The sequence below is a fragment of the Eubalaena glacialis genome, chromosome 3 (genome assembly GCF_028564815.1).
Source record: "Eubalaena glacialis isolate mEubGla1 chromosome 3, mEubGla1.1.hap2.+ XY, whole genome shotgun sequence".
Classification (NCBI taxonomy): Eukaryota; Metazoa; Chordata; class Mammalia; order Artiodactyla; family Balaenidae; genus Eubalaena; species Eubalaena glacialis.
The window spans coordinates 123,380,828-123,395,337 of record NC_083718.1 but is presented as its reverse complement, the minus strand read 5'-3'; the positions used below and the strand labels follow the sequence as shown (position 1 = coordinate 123,395,337).

Here is a 14,510-nt window from a genome sequence, read left to right as displayed (position 1 = left end):
GAAAATTGGGTTTACTAAAGCTATAGCTAGAATAAGGCTTTTAAGATATTACCATTGTATTAATAAATAACATTTGCATAATGAAAACAGGGTATAAAGCATTTCTACATTTGATATCACCCTTTAAAGATCCTACTAGCCAGTCTAGTGGACTAGAGGTGTTTTTCTGATTACCATTTCACCAGTTTCAATGGAGCTTGACTTTGTAATCTCCACGGAAAAGTGTTAGTGGGACTTCTTGTCTTGTCTGCTCATTTAATTAGAGACAGAGAGAGGAGCAAGTATATTTATATTAATCCCTTGGTCTTGTGGTTATTTAATGCAGGTACGAAAAGAATATGGCAAGTGCTTCAGACACTCGTATTGCTGCGGCGGCCTCCCAACTGAAAGCCCTCACAGTTCAGTGAAGGCGTCCACCACCAGAACCAGTGCTCGGTATTCCTCTGGCACACAGGTAACAAAGAGTTTGACAGCATCTTTAATTAATCTTCTTTATGGAAAGCCTTCTGAGACGTGTTCTTTTCAGATGTACTAATTGTCTCCTCATTATAATGATCTAGGTAGCAAATACTTGCCTTCTTAGTATTTTGGTTTTAATTTCTTCCTAAGTATTTCTTCAAGGTGTTTCTTTAAGTGTAAACATCCTTTTTTGAGAGGTATACTTTTTTAAGAAGTATGTCATAATCATTAGATATCCTAAGCTCACATAGCACAGGACTCAGTAGGCATTCAGTAAACATTTGTTGACTAACTAGCCATCTCCACTTTAAAAAAAGACAATAAGTGAACACTTTTTAAGATTGGAAAATTAAATACTCCTTAGTAGAGAAGCAACAGAGGAATATAGACTTCCTTAGTTTTAGAACAGAATCAACACACATTTTTTTTAAAAAAGGTCAAAAGATAATTCTGCACAGATTGTTTAGGGTACATCTTTGTGTGTCTTCAATGTAAGGTAAGCTTGGGAAAACTAACATAACATATGTCTTGCTATTTTATGTTAATAGAGTCGTATAAGAAGGATGTGGAATGACACTGTGAGAAAACAATCTGAATCTTCTTTTATCTCAGGTGACATCAATAGCACTTCAACACTTAATCAAGGTCAGTTACTAGGAAAATTTGAGTTTACAATTTAAATTTTGTGCCTTTTGCCAATTTGCAATAATTCTAGAGAAAATGCTGAATTTTCCTCTCAAATCGGTTTATATCACAAGCTCTTAAACCTGTTGAGTCATCTTTTATCCTTTATTAAAGTACATATAAATTCTTTTTATTCAATAATGTAATGCAAAAAGTATGATTTCAAATACCACGTTAACAGAGTGAGGCTGGAAAAAGTAATTTCTGAGAGCATGCTTTGCCTCAGATTTAAATGTTTTCCTAGTGAATACAGATTTATTCTTTCTAAACATACATTTTTGAAAGTTTTCTTCTTAAAACATTACTATAATTAGAATAACTACTATTCACATTAAACAGTGCCAGTTTTGCAGTGAAAATTCTTATTTGTAAAATTCTTCTGTTTTTACGTTTCTTTCAAAAAGTAAAAAGTAAATGTCAAAACATTTATACTAACTCTTCATAAACAAATAATTAAACTACATGAGAATTTACAAAGTAATTTTTATATTTGAGTTATTATTTAATGTATCTACAATTATAGCCTTAAACTTATCACATAATCAATATAATTCCAACTTAAAATAATATGGCAAATAAAATAATTTAGCCAGGTAAGGGCACAAGTACATGTACAGACACATATTCCTGAGTACAAGTTTAGTAAATTTCAATTTATTTTGAAAAAAATCATATATTATTGGATATATTCTTGGAAAGGTAATTTATCCAGGTAATTTCAGTTTTGATGTACTGTTTTGTAATATAATATGTTATATTTTATCACAATGTAGTATGAAAGCCATTTTTCATTGTTGACATTGTTCTGATGAGATTCTGGTTTAAAGTGAGAAAAAGCACATGTATGGCATCAAAACCAACTTGAATTTTGAAATATTTTTAGCCAAATTACATTAGCTATGCAAAACGCATGTTTGATAAGTATTGAAAGGTTTGTAATTTGTCAATTAGAATGAGTGAAATGTGTGTTTATTCCATTGCTCTGATGTTTTACCTAATTCTGTTAAGATGACTATCAAAAAGGAAATGAATTATTCAATGATTCATTTTTGAAACCTGGCAAATAAGGATTACAGAAGGAGAATTCTTGTTGTATAGAATTTGTGAATGGTCTAATAATTCATTATACACAGTCTCTTTTTTCCCCTCAGCATGTGTGCTCTTGCATTTACTAAGAGAAGCTTGGTGCAATGTGTCATACTTTTTACCTGTTTGTGAAAGTTGTTTTTCCTCCTGCTTGTATCAGAGTTGGTATTAACACGATGTTTTCATGAGGGATAATCCCACACCTGTAAATTCTGAAAGTTTGAGATTCCCTCTTCTGGGCCTCAGTGGTTAGTTAGGTTTTTAATATTAAGCAGTAACATCTTGAAACATAATGTTGATCTCTGTGCATTTAATTGCCATTTTTGTTTAACAGTGATTTTGTATAAATTAGTAAATGTCATCCTCAGCAGGTGTTTACTTGGGGGACTTAGAAAGCACCTGTGAATTGCTGAAATTTAACTTCCCTCTTCCCTTTCTCCTTCAAATTAGTAGTTCAAATACAGTCAGAAAATTTCAGCAGATTTTCCATTGCCAACTTATCCACTACCCTTGATGAATACGAAAAGTACTTTACTGCAACTGCAACACTAAAATAAGAGAACTGATGTATTTTTTTCTGTTTCTTTGCTTTAGGAATGACTGGCAATTACCTACTAACAAACCCTCTTCTTCGACCCCACGGCACTAACAACCCCTATAACACATTGCTCGCTGAAACAGTTGTATGTAATGCCCCTTCAGCTCCTGTGTTTAACTCACCAGGTGTGCTTATACTTACGAATACAACTACCTTTCTTTGCTGCTAAACAGAACTCTGATCTTTGCCCTCTTTCTAGAACACTCAAGTTGCCATATACTTACTATTACATCCTTAATTTCTCAGTTAAAAAGCATTATGGTATTGCCCATGCCAGGCTTCTAAAACTGCACTATATTATAGTAAAAATTCAGTCATGATAGTATTTACCAATAATTATCCATGTTTTTGACACAGGTGGCATAAATCTTAATATATTATTACAGGACTGACATCACATGGTCTGAGAGCCCATCTTCAAGATTTATATCATTTAGAGGTATCCTATCTATGTAATATACTATTCAGTTGACTCTAAAGCTTGCTGACGGAGTTTGCTTCTGGCATGACTTAGCTAATAATTTGGATGCCTAGGTATAGAAAACTACATCCAGCATTATCAATGTAACCAAACTATAGTATAGTGCAGCTTTATGGTAGTTTTTCTTTCTTCTTAGAAAACGTTAAGAATAAAGTTAATATTAGTCAGTTTACACCTATAGTTTTTTATTGGGGGAGGGGGAGAGATTGTCACTAACCCATCCTGTATTTTACTGTATTTTCTAATAGCTTATTTATTTAAAAAATATATATATATTTAATATTAACAGAATTTTCAAGAGTTTGGTGAAAGTTATTGCATAATTACAGTTAGCATATAATCTTTATTTGTGATTGATATTTGCCACTAAATTAAACACAGAACTTCGTTTCCGTTTTGTTTTTTTTTTCTTGACATTCTTTTTTAACGTAACTGCAGCTTCTCTTTTCATTCTCTTGTTTTTCTTACTTTCCTTATGCTTTCCTCTAGCAACCTACAGAGAGACAAGTATGGGAGTAAAACTTAACTTTGCCTATCAAATGTAAATTTTTTCAGCATGATTTTTAACCGGCACAATTAAAACATAACTAGCAGTCATGAAGTAGACTCAGCGGGCAAGTGGTTCACAATTTGCAACTCAAATGTTTCCAAATTCAAACAGTACATCTATACGTACTGCCTTTTGTCAGTAATAGAGGTCTGTAGCAAATGCTGTCCATACTTAAATACATGCAATGCTGAAATAATTTGCTCTTTAAAGCCTGAGGTACTGTCAACCCGAATGCTTAATAATTGACTTATCATTTCTGCATTCCCACAGTAATCTTGCTACAGGCTGTGGAAAGTCTTCCAGTGAATTACCTGAACTTGGGCAGAAAAAGTTGCCTCTTCAAAACCAGCCAAAGATGTGCTTAAATCTGCAGTATATCATAGAAAACACCTTTTGGATTACCCAGTATATATTTTTATATTTATTAAACAACAATAAAAAGAAAAATGACAAGATCAAACCTCGACAGAGGAAACAAATGCTAGCAACTGATCCCCGTGTCACTTATAATTTAAAACATCAAATGTTTCCTAGTAGTAGATCTTCTAAAGTTTGTGGCACATATATAAATTTATAAAGCTGGAGATTTGTGTCAACGAGGCTAAAGGAAGCCGTGCAAAGAACTATCGTAACTTCATTTTGTTAAACATGCCTTGGAGCATGATACAAATCGAATTGTCAGCTTTTCAAATGTAGAAGTTGGATCAGAATTTTTTAAATAAGATGAGTCAATAATAAATATGACCCCCCCATTTTCTCATTTTCTGCTAATGATAATTAATTGAGCATTTATTAGGTATTTATTGGTCATGACATTGAGTTTTCTAGGATAATCTGCAGCTTTAAGAGTGGAGTGAGCACTAAAAAGGGAAATTTCCTATTGTTTCAAAGAATTAATTTTTTTCCTAAACTCCTCCAAGCCTTGCATACAATGCAGCAGCCTCACAGTGGTCAGTCTCATTTCAATAACATCATTTCATTCTTTTTTTTTCCAGACCTATCTGTAGACAAGTGATTTTTTTCTCTAGGATTTTGAGAACGAATAACCTAACTTTCCATGGTACAGACCATTTAATTTTCTCTAAAACCTTTTTTTTTTCATCTGCCTGAGAAGCACTGTGATGTCTTAGTTTACATGTTTATGTGTCTGTAGAAAAATACAACTCTGATTCAAAGAGAGCATGTTACCATATTTTTTTTCCTCCTGAACCTCTTTTCATATCTTCAGCAGACGTATCCAATCTTTCATTCCTTTAGAAATAAAAATATATTAGCCAAGGCTGACACCCTTTTCCCATTCCACAGTTGATATTTATTCTTGGTTTAATTTCTGTGACCCATACTTAAGAAATCTCCTAACATTTCTGCGTTTAACCTCCATGCCCATGGTGTCTGTGGGCCAGTCTCGTACAGTAGACTCTGCTGGTTCATTCGGTGCTGTCACTGTGACTGATGCAGACTGCAGGGCTGCAGCCAAACTTTGACCAATAGGAGCCTGGGGCCATTGCTATTAGAGAGAGTATTAGTACCAAATAAAAGTTCAAAATAATAAATATTCAATGAAAAAGTAAAAGGCTGCTATTGCTGGTAATCTAATTTGTTGAACCCTTGCTCTGACTAAGTTGCTGAGAAGCTTAGAAATTCTTCATCATGTTACAATAAATCATTTTACTTTCTTTTATATATCAGCTACTCTTAGGCCAGATAGCCTGAGCAGACAGACATGATGTGAGTTGTCCAAAGTGAGTCATTCCACCTGCTGTCTATCGTGTTGTTGGATGGTGCTTGTGGGCCCCTGGTCCAGTCAGTATGAGAGACGGCTGTCTTTGTTTAACATGAATTCTTTGTGTCTGTCCATTTCTTCATTCTTTTTTTCACTTCATCTCCAGAAAAAGGAAATGTTAGAATGTTGTTTAAAGAGTTGCTTGCCAGTTATGTGGGTTTATGTTGTACATTTGCCTTCAGTTTTTGTATGTGACTTATTCCTTTTTAATTTAGTGTTGTTTAGGACAAATTCTGTTAATTTTATTTTTATAAACCATAGTCTCGTACTTTAAAATGTAAATGTCACTAATGAATTGCTTTGCATTAACTATGCAAGGGCATGGAGTGAAGTCTTTATAAGAGTGTCAGAGATTTGACCAAAAATCAATTCATAACTACTGTCTCCCCGAAATTGATAAAGCAACATTCTCTGTACCATCTTCCCTCCCTGGAAAACAGTATTATTCTTTCACACTTGTTCCTGTTATCTAAGGGGTTGCAACTGTCGACAGTTGGGAATGCAGGAAAGCCTGGCACTTTCCAAGTGTTAGCTTTCAAATACAACTTTGTCCTGAACGACATTAAAAAGTTTTGTACAAAAGAAGTAAAGATTCTTGAGGAAGGAACAGAGGCAGTAACCGAGCCCCTCCCTCTTCTGTTTCAGGACATTCACTGAACAATGCCAGGGATACAAGTGCCATGGATACTCTACCGCTAAATGGTAATTTCAACAACAGCTACTCACTACGCAAGGGGGACTATAATGACGGCATGCAAGTCGTGGACTGTGGACTAAGTCTGAATGATGCCGCTTTTGAGAAAATGATCATTTCAGAATTAGTGCACAACAACCTACGGGGCAGCAGCAAGGCTCACAACCTCGAGCTCACACTACCAGTCAAGCCTGTGATTGGAGGGAGTAGCAGCGAAGATGACGCTATTGTGGCAGATGCTTCGTCTTTAATGCACAGCGACAACCCAGGGCTGGAGCTCCATCACAAAGAGCTCGAGGCGCCGCTCATTCCTCAGCGGACTCACTCCCTTCTGTACCAACCCCAGAAGAAAGCGAAGCCCGAGGGGACTGACAGCTACGTCTCCCAGCTGACAGCCGAGGCCGAGGACCACCTACAGTCCCCCAACAGAGACTCTCTTTACACAAGCATGCCCAACCTTAGAGACTCTCCGTATCAGGAGAGCAGCCCCGACATGGAAGAAGACCTGTCTCCATCCAGGAGGAGTGAGAACGAGGACATTTACTATAAGAGCATGCCAAACCTTGGAGCTGGCCATCAGCTTCAGATGTGCTACCAGATCAGCAGGGGCAATAGTGATGGTTACATAATCCCCATTAACAAAGAAGGGTGTATTCCAGAAGGAGATGTCAGAGAAGGACAAATGCAGCTGGTGACAAGTCTTTAATAGTGCAGCTAAGGAATTCCAGCGGCCCCATGCAATTGTTAGTAAATAAAGACAGGCTCCGTGGCCTGATACAGCTCCCTCAGACTCTGCTTGAAGAGATGGCTCTGTTGACCTGTGGTTCTCCAGTGTAAAAAAGATGACTGAACCTTGCAGTTCTGTGAATTTTTATAAAACATACAAAAACTTTGTATATACACAGAGTATACTAAAATGAATTATTTGTTACAAAGAAAAGAGATGCCAACCAGGTATTTTAAGATTCTGCTGCTGTTTAGAGAAATTGTGAAACAAGCGAAACAACACTTTCCAGCCATTTTACTGCAGCAGTTCGTGAACTAAATTTGTAAATATGGCTGCACCATTTTTGTAGGCCTGCATTGTATTATATACAAGACGTAGGCTTTAAAATCCTGTGGGACAAACTTACTGTACCTTACTGTTCCTGACAAGACTTGGAAAAGCAGGAGAGATATTCTGCATCAGTTTGCAGTTAACTAACTGCAAACCTTTTACATTAAGGCAAAGATTGAAAACATGTTTAACCACTAGCAATCAAGCCACAGGCCTTATTTCATATGTTTCCTCAACTGTACAATGACCTATTCAAAAATGGCTAAAGAAATTATATTTTGTTCTATTGCTAGGGTAAAATAAATACATTTGTGTCCAACTGAAATATAATTGTCATTAAAATAATTTTAAAGAGTTTGGAGAAAATATTGTGTAAAGCTCTTGGTTGCACATATGTTATCAAATGTTTTTTCTTACACTTTGTCATTGTAAGTTCTACCCATTTTCACTTATTTTCCACCGTATACAGTGTTCTGCTTTGACAAGTTAGTCCTTATTCTTACATTTAAATTTCTTATGGCCAAAAGAACGTGTTTTATGGGGAAAAAAACTCTTTGAAGCCAGTTATGCCATGCCTTGCACAAATGTGGTGAAATCTAGAAAAGATTGTTTGTCACCCCTCTGTTTGTTCTTGAACAGGGGGCAAAGAGGGCACTGGGCACTTCTCACAAACTTTCTAGTGAACAAAAGGTGCCTATTCTTTTTTAAAAAATAAAATAAAACATAAATATTACTCTTCCATATTCCTTCTGCCTATACTTAGTAATTAATTTATTTTATGATAAAGTTCTAGTGAAATGTAAATTGTTTCAGCAAAATTCTGCTTTTCTTTTCATCCCTTTGTGTAAACCTGTTAATAATGAACCCATCACTAATATCCAGTGTAAAGTTTAACACGGTTTGACAGTAAATAAATGTGAATTTTTTCAAGTAGCTAACGTGCACTTTTATGTATGATACATAATTGGCTTTAACACACCGGTCCTTTGCCACCCCGCTCCCCTTGGGTATACTAGGTTCCTTCACAATATAACCCACGGATATGCAAAAGAATACAGTTCAGCTGCCTGATGGTTCTATATCCTGAAAAGAATATATTTGTATTCTAATTACCATTACCTATGCAGAAAATCTGGCAGATAGGTTTCAATAGGGAAATATACTGAAAGTATTTGTGTCTGTTGCATTGCAACAGAGCCAAAACAAATAAAAATGAAAAAAAGAAGACGTGTTGGAAATCTCAAGTCAAATTTGGGCATCGTTAAAACTGACTTTTCAGCAGTATTGAGAAGCAAATCCTAAAACATACTTTTACACTTTGAGGATTATAAGTATCCCTATAGGCAGCTGCGATTGACAATGTTTGTTATCATGGAAAGGTTCAAAAATCATATAATTGAATCTCAACACGCAGATTTTCTCCTGTCTACATCATCAGCATTTATACCAAATTCTTCTAAAGCTTACTGGTTCTCTCAAGGGCTTCCACCACATTAGAAATCACTTTATTTCATGTGGACACACTTAGCCTATTTAAAAAGAGTAATAAAAACATTTTAAAGTATATTTCTCTAAATGTGGATGCAGTAAGGTAGACACTATGTAATAAAATATTACCAATATTTAATAGTAGGGTGACAATGGAGGAGTGTAATCACATATAGTTAATAACAAGTTGGAAATTGACTATAAGAAATTATATTAATATTCAAACAGATTTAACAATCCTCTGAGAAGGGTATTCATACTTCCTTGGGTAAAATTCTGCAGGAATTTACAAAACTTTATTTACTAGAAGGGGGCATTATATAGTCAAGCATTTTCATTTTCTATTATGTTATATTTTTTGCTGTCCAAGCCTGAAACTCTACAATGTTGTGTGATCTGTACTTCCTAGTATACAGGCCAACTAGGGTTAGGCTGGTTCAGTGATGAATTGCCAAAAAAAAAAAAAAAAAAAAAGGCAACATTGATTGTTCAATTTGTGGCATTTCTTTCTCTTGAGGCTGTTCTTAAAACTGGTATGATGTGAACAAGTGCAGAAGTACCTAGTACCTAAATGGTTAATGTTCTCTTCAGAATAGGTAATTTACAAGTCTTCACATTAGAGAATACAGTTTGGAAGCTATCGTTCATCTTTGCCACCGAAAGAAGAATCGCTTTTAAAACGGATTTCTTTTTAAAAATATATAAATATTGCCTTAAATTCTATCCAGGATTCCCCCTAGTACAGATAATTTCTTAGGTTTAAAATTATTAATCTATTGACTAATGCATTACTGTATTTATTAGCCTAGTAGTTTCTTTGAGTCTGTCCAGACTTCACTTGGATATGCAATTTCCACCTTCTTAATTGTTTCTCTTTGTAATAATCACAACCGTGACTTTTTATAAAGTCACATTATTATACCTTATCTCAGGGACAGTTAGTCAACAGGTCTATTAATAATAAGGAGTGGTTGTTTCCATTTATTTTAGATGCAGCTTGATAAATGTTAGTCAAGATCTCTTTTATTTTAAAATATAGGCTTGTGTTTGTTCCATTCACCAATAGAAAAAATTATAGCTTATACATCTGTATATATTCATGTTACAGGCTTTTAAAATCATTTATGTGGAAGAGAATCCATTAAAATCCATAAATTGCTTAAATATGTCATCAGCTCAACTCATCCACATTCATTTGAGGGTAGTTATATATAATATTTTAACCAGAAAAACAACAGCAACAATTATTTGACGGAAAATCACTGTCACTATCCTTTCCCCCAAAAGAAGTAGTATGCACAAATTCACTGCCCAATATCAAAAGAAAAGTTCATGTGTACTTGTTACAGGGTGTATTCAGGATGCTTGCTTTATGTATTTATTTAAATGAGAAAAGAGAATATGTAATTTTCCATCAATTCAACTTTGAACCTTCTTAAAACTGACCTTTAAGATGTTCTCGTGGGATAGAGTGTTTTGTAAAAAACTTTAACTCAGTAAAATTTTTATTGTGGTTATACCCTTCTAAGTAGAAAAACTTGAAAGAATGCATACAAGTTGAATTTCTGAAATGAAAGCAGCTCTTCATATTTTATTGACACTGAAAATTTTTTTAAAGACAGTAATCCCTGAGTGTTTTACAAATAAAACTTAGTACCAAGAGTTCACATGATCCTATGTTCCACATATTTTTCTTTCCATGAAATTGTTGCATTAAATCTCAAATGTCAGTATGAAAAGTTACTGACATGTTGAATATAGATGAGGATTGCTTCACTGGGTAATAAAATTAGTATGCTTTTTGGTGAAAATGCCATATCACCTGCTTCCTGCTAGTTAATGTCAAGTTCATTGTGAGTAGTCCTTAAATAGCATGTATTGGCAGACTGGAAGCATTAGTGCTAAAGGATGAGTGAATAGTAGTGGGTTTGGAGATTAATTTATGACAGTCTTATCATTTGAATGGTATAACATGCGAATTTTCTGTTATGTCACTTTGAGTCTTTCTCCCAACAATCATAGAGACACATTATGTTAGCTAAATGCACCAAACAGAAAAACTTGAATGTTGAAGGATACCACATTTTTGACCAACATGTACTTTGTGCACATTACTAGTGCTTTGTTCCAAAATGTATGGGACTGATGGAAATTCCTGGACATTATCCAAGTTCATTTCAAGGCACTATGGGCACCGAGCTTTCAAGGCCAGGATAACATATCTCTGTCAGAGGACATTGATAATAAGCTGTAAGCGCACCATGTAATTAGGCTAATTAAATATACTCTGAGTGTTTTTCAAATATTGGGAATAGACCACCCCGCATCTCTTAATAAGGCTTCTTTGGAGTCTTCATCCTTTTCCTGGTGGCATTACTGTTTACTGAATGTGCAATTTCTCAGCAAGAAAACTTCAGAGGTCAGTTTCATATTTAAAGCCTGTTATTTTAACTTGTAAATTTTTTCTGAATTCATGCATTGTGAAATGCTGTTAGGCATGCTGGCACTTAACGTTATAAATCACTGTATGAAATAAGAAACAACAAAACAGGTAACCCAGTACAATTGAGCTAACCAAAGTCTTCAGTATGGAAAAAAATTGCCCCATGAATCTTTCACACATTTCTCTATTACGTGTTTATTGAAGCTCTTAGAAATATTTAAAAGGCATAGTTAATCTTAAGTAAACCAATGTTGGGTGAGCATAGGAGACTAGTGATGAATGATCAATTTTTGAATGGTTTTCTGAATATGTTTTTCATAAGCATTTTTAAATCATAGGTCAGAGCTAAGCTTTTTAAAAAGCAACATGGCTTTCTCGTTTGATTTTATTAGGCAAAAAATGACTGATCTTTTTTTGATATTTCCTTAGAAAGACTGACAGCTACTATATAGAACACCCAGGAACAATGATAGGTATCAGAGATATTGATCATGAAGGATTCATTTATTTCTCTGCTGAAATATCCGTCTTAATAAATAGATGGCTTTTAACCAAAACATAGCAGTAGCACATAGTAAATTCCTTTAACACTGTAATAAAGGAACTACAAGACAAGAATTGCTGTCTAATTTTAAAAAATATCTCGGACTAAACGATTTGGTCCCTTTAATAATTTTGCTAATACTGCAACAAGAATAAAAGTTCTAGCACCTACCACTTAATAGATGCTCATACATGCCAGACTCTGCACTAAATACTGTGTGCTTTATTGCACTTAATCCACTCAACAATCCTCCAAGAAGGGTGCTCATTATCCACTTTTGCGAAAGAAGAAAAATAATTTGCCCAAGGTCTCACAGCTGGTGAGTGGCCGAGCCTGCACTAGCATCATGTTTAGCCCCAGAGCTTGAGCATTTAACCAACATGTGTCACCTCTGGTTTTACTCAGAGTCCCAAGAATATCTCTTGTACCTCATGGACTCTTTCTCTGCTGGTGGTTAGAGAAGGTTGGTTTGTTTTGAGTCTATAGAGCTGTAAAAGAAAATGAAGTAAAAAAGTCAGCTTAAATAAGTCAAAGAGTTTCAGAAGAAGATACCCCTCCTAAAAGATAATTATTTACCTCAAATCTTAGCAGAAGCGGGCCTCACAACTGTGGAGGGTAAGTGTTGTTACAAGTGGGGAAACAGTACTTCAACTCAACCAACTGCACAGCAGTGGGTGGGAATTGGACCTTAGCTGGGTGCCTGAGCCAGGCTCGTTGGATTCTGCCTCTGGGGACAGCCTGGCCCACGGAGAGCCCCCAAGGGGGGAGCCCCCAAGTCAGTGCCACAAAGCCGTGTGCTTCAACTTTCTAAGGAACTGCTCATTACCTAGCTGGCCCTGGGTGACAGGGGTAAGAGAGAAAGCGCAGGGGACATGAGACCTTGTACTCTGGGTTCCCGTGTCTTGCCCTGGCTGCTGCCCCTGAGGACGGTCTGCACCGCCTTTTTGGTCCTCACTTCTGTCCGTGGCTGCTTCCTGCCCTGCTTCACCTCTCTCTCTCCTCCATTTCTTTCCTCTTCAAGCCTTTTGTTTTTCTTTTTTCTTTTAATTTTCCCCGCATTTTTTTGGTGTGTTATTTATTTGATTTAAAAAAACGTTTTAGTTCTTAATCATATCTACTTTTATATAACCTCTTTTCATTTCATAGATTTTAGCCTTCTTCCTCACCAGAGTGTATTTTAGTCTGGATTTCCCCTTTCATCTCCTTGTCTTCTAGATTCTTATGCTTTTTTAAAAATCTCATATATTTTAAATAATATTTTAGTATTAACCTTTAATCTTTTTTGGAATATAAGCCTGCTTGTATTTGAAGTTTTCCTTAATTTTACTTTTCAATTTCCTTCTAGGTTTCTTCTTATTCTTCACATTCTTTAAACATTTTTGAAAATCCTTCTGTTTCTTTTTAATTTTTCTCCCTTTTTTTTTCTTCCTTAACAGTTAGCAAGAGTTATGGCCACAAAGATGGTAGCATTGAAAAAGAGTCTCCAGCATTTCAAACTTACTTGTAATTCTTATATATTATCCAATTTTAGTGTTCATTTTATATGATAAGGTATTCATATAAATAAATTAATGAAGTACAGGTATTACGGTTATGGAAACTTTGGATTCACATAGACATAGGTTTAAGCCTTTGCTCTCTCTTGGGCAAATTACTTAACCTCTCTCAAATTGTTTCCTCCTCCGTAAAATTGGAATCAGCCTACCTTGCCAAGGGTTGCTCTACGGATTAGAAGTAATGAATGTAAAGTGCCTTAGTGCAGCTTCTGGCATATGATAGGCACTCAATAGATAGTAGCCTTTTTTTTCTTTCAGAAGATACTGTGAGAAGCATAAACATCTCATGACTCTGAGTTTTATAATCAGTCATCAGGACTTCAACTGGATTGCCATTATCCGCCTCAAGCCGTGTGGCCAGGGTATATCAGTAAAATTTTTATGAACACAGCAGGTACAGACACCAGGCTCCCCCGTCTAGGGGACAGGTGACTCTAGGGAGTGCTCAGGGCTGCAGGGATCCAGGTTAATGAGAGCCAAAGGGAGTGAGCCTCTGAGTCTCCTTCTGGAGTATTACTTTAGCTAATTAAAAAATATTTATCCTATGCAAAGAAGTTTGTCATTCAGTTTTTCTACTTCTCCTCTTTCTCTTTTCCGTTCTTTTGCCTTCTCCTTCTTTCCTACAAAGCAATAGGCAGTCTCTTGCTTTGTTTGTTTAGTTCATCTTTCTTTAAAAAATATTAGTTATCTACTACATGTTCCATGTATAAAAGTAGGGGGTGGAACAATGAAGATATGAAGGATGTCCCTGCCCTTAAATTAATAATGGTAATGCCTAACATATATTGATCACCTACTGTTTGCTAAGCTCTGTATTTAAACCCTTCATGAATATTATTTCATTTTAAAAAATTCTAATTTTTGTAACAATTCCATGACATAAAAACTATTATTATCTGCATTTTATAGGTGAGAAAAGTGAGGCTTAGCATAGTGAAGTAACATGCTTGAAACCGAAGGGGATATTTAAAAGGATAATTACAACACAGTAAGATAAAGGCTTAACTATTGTGAAAGCACTACGGAGAGAGTGATTGACTGAAAGGACTACTGAGAAAGGCTTTATTGAAGAGATAGTGTTGGAGCT

The 14,510-nt window shown here is 35.4% G+C and overlaps 1 protein-coding gene across 9 annotated transcripts in view; it reads left to right on the top strand.

Moving 5' to 3' along the window:
- ADGRL2 (adhesion G protein-coupled receptor L2) overlaps nt 1-8,302 on the top strand; it is a 180,063-nt gene extending 171,761 nt beyond the window's left edge. For 5 of the 9 annotated variants that reach the window (XM_061183963.1, XM_061183959.1, XM_061183962.1 and 2 more), the window contains 3 exons: nt 326-454; nt 1,008-1,104; nt 6,287-8,302. In XM_061183963.1, the coding sequence (XP_061039946.1) occupies nt 326-454; nt 1,008-1,104; nt 6,287-7,041 (981 nt within the window). In that variant the 3' untranslated portion in view covers nt 7,042-8,302. Of the gene's footprint in view, nt 1-325; nt 455-1,007; nt 1,105-2,823; nt 2,953-3,184; nt 3,267-6,286 lie in introns of all 9 variants that reach the window. The other 4 variants (XM_061183968.1, XM_061183965.1, XM_061183966.1 and 1 more) reach the window with 4 other exon arrangements.
- Nucleotides 8,303-14,510: the final 6,208 nt, after the last annotated feature.